General features: G+C 37.8%; 1 protein-coding gene across 1 annotated transcript in view; it reads left to right on the top strand.

Moving 5' to 3' along the window:
- NDUFS1 (NADH dehydrogenase (ubiquinone) Fe-S protein 1, 75kDa (NADH-coenzyme Q reductase)) overlaps nt 1–9,014 on the top strand; it is a 37,923-nt gene extending 28,909 nt beyond the window's left edge. Inside the window, 5 exon segments of the mRNA XM_011993917.1 lie at nt 3,359–3,513; nt 4,206–4,381; nt 5,322–5,456; nt 5,555–5,627; nt 7,852–9,014. Of these exon segments, the coding sequence (XP_011849307.1) occupies nt 3,359–3,513; nt 4,206–4,381; nt 5,322–5,456; nt 5,555–5,627; nt 7,852–7,943 (631 nt within the window). The 3' untranslated portion in view covers nt 7,944–9,014.
- Nucleotides 9,015–9,091: the final 77 nt, after the last annotated feature.

Raw genomic sequence — 9,091 nt, 5'->3', positions numbered from 1 at the left:
GCGTGGTGGTGGGTGCCTATAATCCCAGCTACTCGGGAGGCTGAGACAGGAGAACTGCTTGAACCTGGGAGGCAGAGATTGCAGTCAGCCAAGATCATGCCATTGTACTCCACCCTAGGCAATAAGAGTGAAACGCCCTCTCAAAAAAAAAAAAAAGTTAAACCAAAATAAATGAACTGAATCCTGTTCCTTGGGTGCTGTGGCTCATGCTGTAATCCCAGCACTTTGCGAGGTTGAGGCAGGAGGATTCGTTGAGCCAAGGAGTTCTAGACCAGTCTGGGCAACATAGGGAGACCCTGTTTCTACAAAAAATTAAAAATTAGCTAGGCATAATACTGCATGTCTATGATCCCAGCTACTTAGGAGGTTGAAGTGGGATGATCACTTGAGCTCAGCAGGTTGAGGCTGCAGTGAGCCATGATCACGCCACTGTGCTCCAGCCTGGGTGATAGAGCAACAAAAAAATGTTATTTTAAATAAAAATATAAACAAACTAAAATCCTGTTTTTAGTCCTTTAAGAAATAATCATTGATGACAATTTTGATATACGTACTTCATAACATCTTCATACGCATACACAAATGTGCACAAATTATATTAAACTATGTATTATTCTACAACTTTCTTACATTTGATTCAGATGTTTCTAAAGGTCTTCTTTTCTGAATAAAATAACTTCATTCTTCTGCTAGTTGTTATTAATGGGTGGTAGTGTTTCCAAATTTTTCTGTAATTTTTTATGCCTTTTTCAGTATTACTGTCATATTCCTGTCTTTGCATCCCCCCCCCGCATTTCAGTCTACTTTACCAAATTTCACAAACTGGTAGATCGGAGCAGTTCTACTTTGCAAGCATTTCTACTTTGTAAGCATCAGTATACTTATTTGCCTATTTTATATGTGTGTATGATATTATACATGTTTGTATTTGCATAAAATAGTCTGAGAAGATACTTTTTTTTCTTTTTAAAAGAATTTTTTTTGAGACAGAGTCTCACTCTGTCACCCAGGCTGGAATGCAGTGGCGTGATCTCGGCTCACTGCAGCTTCTGCCTCATGGGTTCAAATGATTCTCCTGCCTCAGCCTCTTGAGTAGCTGGGATTACAGGCACACACCACCTCATTGGGCTAATTTTTTTGTATTTTTAGTAGAGATGGGGTTTCACCATGTTGGCCAGGCTGGTCACAAACTCCTGGCCTCAAGTCATCTGCCCGCCTTGGCCTCCCAAAGTGCTGGGATCACAGGTATGAGCCACCACGCCTGGCCCCCCAAATGCTTTAACAATAATTTTCTTTGGGGCTCATGCCTGTAATCCCAGCACTTTGGGAGACTGAGACAGGCGGATCACGAGGTCAGGAGATCAAGACCATCCTGGTTAACATGGTGAAACCCCATCTCTGCTAAAAATACAAAAAATTAGCTGGGCGCAGTGGCGGGCGCCTGTAGTCCCAGCTACTCGGGAGGCTGAGGCAGGAGAATGGCGTGAACCCAGGAGGCGGAGCTTGCAGTGTGCTGAGATTGCACCACTGCACTTCAGCCTGGGCCACAGAGCGAGACTTCATCTCAAAATAATAATAATAATTTTATTTGGGAAAGAAGTTGAATTAGGAGTGAGGTGGGCTTTAATTTTTTATTACTTCACTACTGCTTTATTTTAGTTTTAAAAACTTTTGTGACTTTACAAAATGGGATTTAAAATGATATATACTGTCTTCATGTACAGTAGAAAATCAGTTTTTAATAAAATTTTGGTTTGTCATTTTCCATCTTTGTACAGGACATCATGGTGATTATTATTTTTGAGATGGAGTATTGCTCTGTCGCCCAGGCTGGAATGCAATGGCACGATCTCGGCTTACTGCAACCTCCACCTCCCAAGTTCAAGCAATTCTCCTGCCTCAGCCTCCTAAGTATCTGGGACTATAGGCACGTGCCACTATGCCAGGCTAATTTTTTGTATTTTTAATAGAGACGGGGTTTCACCATGTTCGCCAGGCTGGTCTCACTCCTGACCTCAGGTGATCGCCCCCCCCTTGGCCTCTCAAAGTGCTAGGATTACAGATATGAGCCACTGTGCCTAGTAGCTATGTAATATTTTTTAGTTACATAGGTGAAATTATACTGTGGATACAATTTTGTATCCTGGTTTTAATAGGTTTTCGTTGCCAAATAAGAATTTCCTACTATGGTCAGAAGTTTTTTTCTAGAAATTGTTTGTAAATAAGAAACGATAATGGCTGATGGATATCATGAATATACTATAAAATTTTTTAGCCATTTTCTTCTTTTTAACATGTATGTTGATGGTAGTTTTTAACTTCTTAGATAATACAGTGATACAGAGATACATTTGCACTTGAAATTATCTTCGTAGGAAATATTTCTAGAAGTAAAACTGTTGGGGCACACAGGATAACCATTCCTGAGCCTTTCAAAGCATGCTTCCAACTTGTTTTAGGTCTTCAGAATGGCTACTATTTCTAGATAGTTAACAAATAGCAAGCTATACCAAAACAACAATTCTGCTATTCAAAGTATATTTATTCTAGACCTCTTCTTTAAAAAATTATTTTCTGCTTATAAGAGTAATGTATATCATAGAAAAAATTTCCGTAAGGTTTTGGTTTTCTCATTATGGTTTTCTCTGAATTATAGTTTAATGAGTGGTTTTTCAATTTCTCCCTTTTGATTTTTGAAATCATCTGATTTTTCTCTTATGAATATGTATGGCTTATCATGTTTTATGTCTTACTGTATTGAATAGGAATCAGACTTAAAGCAATTACAGTTGGCATAAAATTTCTAGAATTATTTCATTCAATGCTATGTCATGGAGAGACAGAGTGTCCTAAGAATCTGACATTTCTTTGGTTGCCATTTGCAAAACAGTAAAAGACTGCTGTTTCTGGTTTTGGCATCTATTTTAAATGGGTAAAAGTGGGATTTTTTGGCCAGGTGTGGTGGCTCATGCCTGTAATCCCAGCACTTTGGGAGGCCAAGGTGGGTGGATCACCTGAGGTCAAGAGTTCAAGACCAGCCTGGCCAACATGATGAAACCCCATTCTCTACTGAAAATACAAAAATTAGCTGGGTGTGGTGGCACGTGCCTATAGTCCCAGCAACTTGGGAGTGTGAGGAAGGGGAATCGCTTGAATCCAGGAGGCAGAGGTTACAGTGAGCCAAGATCATGCCACTGCACTCCAGCCTGGGCAACAAAGTGAGACTCTATCTCCCATAAAAAAATAAAATAAAATGGGTTTTTTGACATTGTTGAAAGGAAATTATTCCAAGAATCACATTTAATTTTTTACATTGAAAACACTGCAGTTATGGTAAAATTCCGTAATTGTTTTGCAGGATTGCAAGTCAAGTAGCTGCTTTGGACCTTGGCTATAAACCTGGGGTGGAAGCAATTCGGAAGAACCCTCCCAAGGTGCTGTTTCTCCTGGGAGCAGATGGAGGCTGTATCACACGACAGGATTTGCCAAAGGATTGTTTCATTATTTATCAAGGTAAGTATCACCTGTGACACTGGAAACAAAAGAGGGTAGTACATTGTGTATGTTAGAAACCATTTAGTAATATATTTAGTGAATTGAATGTTTTCCATTTGAGAATTTTGCCTCCCCCTACTCCCCCTTCTTTTTTTTTTAAACAAACCGCAAGTGTTATTAGTTACATAATTGATACTGCTTTTAAGAATTATTACCTGCTGGGTGCCGTGGCTCATACCTGTAATCCCAGCACCTTGGGAGGCCAAGGCGGGTGGATCACCTGAAGTCAGGAGTTCAATACCAGCCTGACCAACATGGTAAAACTCTGTCTCTACTAAAAATATAAAAATTAGCCAAGCGTGGTGGTGGGTGCCTATAATCCCAGCTACTCGGGAGGCTGAGGCAGGAGAATGGCGTGAACCCAGGAGGCGGAGCTTGCAGTGTGCTGAGATTGCACCACTGCACTTCAGCCTGGGCCACAGAGCGAGACTTCATCTCAAAATAATAATAATAATTTTATTTGGGAAAGAAGTTGAATTAGGAGTGAGGTGGGCTTTAATTTTTTATTACTTCACTACTGCTTTATTTTAGTTTTAAAAACTTTTGTGACTTTACAAAATGGGATTTAAAATGATATATACTGTCTTCATGTACAGTAGAAAATCAGTTTTTAATAAAATTTTGGTTTGTCATTTTCCATCTTTGTACAGGACATCATGGTGATGTTGGGGCTCCCATAGCTGATGTTATTCTCCCAGGAGCTGCTTACACAGAGAAGTCTGCTACATATGTCAACACTGAGGGTAGAGCTCAGCAGACTAAGGTAGCAGTGACACCTCCTGGCTTGGCAAGAGAAGACTGGAAAATTATAAGAGCACTCTCTGAGGTATAATTTCTGAGTCATTTCTTAGTGGTGCTACTAAAGGGATATTTGATATTTTAGCCTGTGAGAATGATTTTCAAAGTCAAGGAAGATGCCTATCTGAAATGCAGAGATGATTTGAATAATTTCTATAAGAAACATGTATTCAGAAACAGGAATTCCAAGGTTACAGTGAGCTCTCATTGCATCGCTGCACTCCAGCCTGAGGGACAGAGTAGGACCCTGTCTCTTAAAAAATAAAGGAATTTGAAATTGGTGCCTTTATTTTATTTTATTTTATTTATTTTTGAGACAGTTTTCCTCTATTGCCCAGGCTGGAGTGCAGTGGCGTGATCTCGGCTTACTGCAACCTCTATCTCCCGGTGTCAAGCAATTCTTCTGCCTCAACTTCCCGAGTAATTGGGATTACAGACATGTACCACCAAGCCCTGCTAATTTTTGTATTTTTAGTAGAGATGGGGTTTCGCCATGTTAGCCAGGCTGGTCTCGAACTCCTGGCCTCAAGCAGTCCTCCCACCTCGGTCTCCCAAAGTGTTGGGATTACAGGTGTGAACCACTGCACCTGGCCTGAAATTGGTGATTTTATTGTTGAAAATTGTTGACTTGTCTTTTGCCTGAAAATAGGTCTGTTAGTTCTTTATTGATGTAAAAGTAAGCATCCTGACTTTTAAAATAATAATACATCGTAAACTTTGTGTATTGTTAATAACAGGTTAGCAGAAACATTTGGATTTAGCATAGCATTGTCTCTTTAATCATTTCATAGAGTCACTAATTTGTGTTCCCTGTTTAACTGCTTCCTTCATAAATGTATGTCTATTAATGGACACCAATAGGTTTTTCAGTAGTGCTGCATTATTTCACCATAGTTACAGTTATCTATTATTTGACATTTTTAAGTATTAAAGCTTTTTGTTGTTTTTGGGGACCTGACATGTTGTAGATTGCTGGAATAACTCTTCCATATGATACTCTGGATCAAGTAAGGAACAGATTGGAAGAAGTCTCTCCTAATCTTGTTCGATATGATGATATTGAAGGGGCTAATTACTTCCAGCAAGCAAATGAGCTCTCAAAGGTAACAGCTTGCCTATGAGCAGTTTTCATAATGTTGTGTCTACTGGTGTAACAGTACTAGTTTTTCACATTATTGTTGGTCTCTTGTTTTTTGTGCAGCTAGTGAACCAGCAGCTTCTTGCTGACCCACTTGTTCCACCTCAGCTAACTATAAAAGACTTCTACATGACAGGTATGTAATTGTCAACATGACTCTGCCAAATATGAAAGGTAAGGAGTAATCAGATCACCTCATTTGGTGTTATAATTCCAATTTGTGATTGATAGTGTTTGCAATTCTTAATCTTTGAAGGTTTTTAAACATTGGAACTAACATAAGCATGTTTTCTGATTCTACTCTAGTTTTTTTGTTTCTGAAATGTAAGCAAAGTTTGAAAATCCAAACAATTAATAGATTTTAAATATAAAATTTTGCTGTTGTAAGGAAAGTCACTGTGTAGCAATTTAGGGTGAATTTTCCAAAGTGGCAAATACCTGAAGGTTTTTCGGAGAATTATAGGTGGAAGAATCAAAACATTTAAATGTGAAACATGTTAAACACTGCTCCTGATGTAAAGTGTTAGGAATGTTTTTAAGGAACGCAGACAAACTGAAACTTGTTTATTGCAGATTCTTAGAACAGTTGATACAGCATCTAGGCTATGAGGTATTTAATAGTTGATAGATTATTTTAACTAATTTTCTAAAAGCACATAGAACTCTTTTAATGTTTTTATATAGTTTGTATCTAAGATTTTTTTAATAGGTATTTTAGTTAGATGATAAAGATTACCTTCATTGTAAAATAATAGCTATGCTCAAAAGCACAACAAAAAATCACTTCTACAATACTTATCTGCAAACTTATGAACACAGAGAAGGAAACAACAGACACTGTAGTCAACATGAGGATGGAGAGTGGGAGGAGGGAGAGGTGCAGAAAAGATAAGTCTTGGGTACTGGGCTTAATTCCTCGGTGATGAAATATTCTGTACAACAAAATCCCCGTGACATGAGTTTACCTGTGTAAAAAACCTTCACATGTACCCCTGAACCTAAAAGCTTAAAAAAAAAAAAAAAAAAAAACACTACGTTCCCACTATCAAGAAATAACTATAATTTTTTTAACATTTTAGTCACTCTTCCTCCAGGGACATACATATACATTATATACATATAATAGTATATTAATAATTATATATTGTTATATGTAATTATTACTATGTACGTGTACATGTGTATGTATATGTATAATTTTTGAGATGACATTTTATTCTGTCACCCAGGCTGGAGAGCAGTGGCGCAATCTTGGCTCACTGCAACCGTTGCCTCCTGGGCTGAAGCGATCCTCCCACCTCAGCCTCCTGAGTAGCTAGGACTGTAGGCGCATACCACCACATCCAGCTAATTTTTGTATTTTTTGTAGAGACAGGGTTTCGCCATGTTACCCAGGCAGATCTCAAACTCCTGGACTCAAGCAATCCACCCACCTCAGCCTCCCAAAGTGCTAGGACAACAGGCGTGAGCCACCACCCCTGGCCTATATATTTTTTATTTAAACAAAAAGTGAGATTAGGCCAGGTGCAGTGGCTCATGCCTGTAATTCCAGCATTTTGGGAGGCTGAGGGGGGCAGATGGCTTGAATCCAGGAGTTTCAGACAAGGCTGGAAGTGAGATTATTCACTTGGGGGTTCGGGTTGATAGCTTTATTGAAATATAATTCACATACCCTAAAATTTACTCATGAAGTGCACAATTCAACGTATTTTAGTACATATGCTGTTTTGTAACCTTTTTTCAATTATAGTATTGTACATATTTTTCCTATATTTTATTTATTTATTTTTTATTTTTTTGAGACGGAATCTTGCTGTGTCACCCAGGCTGGAGTGCAGTGGTGCGATCTCGGCTCACTGCAAGCTCCACCTCCCGAGTTCACGCCATTCTCATGCCTCAGCCTCCCGAGTAGCTGGGACTATAGGCACCCGCCACCATGCCCGGCAAATTTTTTGTTTTTAGTAGAGATGGGGTTTCACCATATTAGCCAGGATGGTCTCGATCTCCTTACCTCGTGATCTGCCCGCCTCGGCCTCCCAAAGTGCTGGGATTACAGGCCTGAGCCACCATGCCCGGCCCTTCCTATGTTTTTAATACTTTTTAATAATTTTTTAATGGCGGCATACTGGTGCACTGTCTAGCTGTTCTATAGTTATTTGATTGTTTCCAGGGATAGTTATTGAACGCATTTGGCCAGTAAGGGGTTTATCGTTGGAATCTGTTGGTTACATATAATTATATATACTTGCATAGGGCCTTATAATCTTTTTTTCCTCCTGAATATGTGCAGCATTAAAGTTTTAGTATGTGCCTTTTAAAAAGTTGTATTATTGAAATGGCATTTTATTAATATCTTTCAGATTCAATTAGCAGAGCCTCACAGACAATGGCCAAATGTGTCAAAGCTGTCACAGAGGGTGCCCAGGCAGTAGAGGAACCATCCATATGCTGAAGTATCTACTAGGATCCCAGTTTTGCCGCAGATAATTGATGAACAACTATAGTGCAGTGATCCTTTACAGGTTTATTTCTTTGTAAAAAAAAAAAAAAATCTGAATCATGTAATATTTAAGGTTATACTATGCCTATTTGAAAATGATATTAGTTATCAACTTTGCAGTTTGAAAAACATGTATTGTGTGTAAAGGTTAAATAATAAAACTTTATGCAGATGCTCTTAAAAGCATTGATAACCTTTGTGATGCATATAAAGAAATCCTTAAAGTATGAGTTGTTGACTTATCTTCGTAAATAATTTATGTCTATAAAATGGATGAAATGAAAAGAGTTCCAGTTAAAACCCACTTTTTTCTAGTGCTAAAGAAAAGTTTTAAGCACTTTGTCAAGCTGGGTAAATAGGAAAAATATATAATCATGCTCAGACATGTATCTGGGATAATTTAATAATAATCATAGTAACAATGGCTAATGATAATTTAGCTTTATGATGTTTGCTGAGCACTGTGGTTTTACATGTATTATCTTCTTTTGTTCTTGCTACAACCCTGTGAGATAGTAATACTATCTCATTTTGCTGATGAAGACTGAAGCCTGGGTATATTAAATAGCTTGCCCAAGGCCATGCAGCAAAAGTCACTGACTGAAACCTACTTCTTATTTACTCCAAAGTCTGTTGTTCTTAACTGCAGCGTATTATTTCCTCTCATTAATATTGATTCTATAGGTTTTTACTTCTAAAAATTAGTATTGAGTTTAATGGTGAACACATTTTTCTATTTTCTCTTGAATCTGCTTCTGTAATGTTATGGTGATTTATGTGGCTTTTTTTTTTTGTATAAGTTATACATGTATGCATGTATACTTATGAGATCTCCTTTGGAATGAGGGAGGTCTCAAGAGACATAATTTAGATTCTCATTGATGTTCTGTATTCATTATCCTAACACCATCTGTAGTGTTAAATCAACTAAATTATTTCAGTAATAGGAGACAAAACAACCAGCTTTCATAAGTTTTAATTGTCAAAACGAAAAGGAATCAGAATAAGGATCACTGAGAATTTTTTTTTTTAAAGGAAGTAAAAATTTTACAATTAGAAGATAATTAAAGGTAGGGTTTTTTTTTTTTTTTTTTTTTTAA

Source organism: Mandrillus leucophaeus, unplaced genomic scaffold (genome assembly GCF_000951045.1).
Source record: "Mandrillus leucophaeus isolate KB7577 unplaced genomic scaffold, Mleu.le_1.0 Scaffold436, whole genome shotgun sequence".
Taxonomy (NCBI): Eukaryota; Metazoa; Chordata; class Mammalia; order Primates; family Cercopithecidae; genus Mandrillus; species Mandrillus leucophaeus.
Note: the sequence above shows the minus strand (reverse complement) of the source record. Positions and strands in the feature narration are given on the sequence as shown.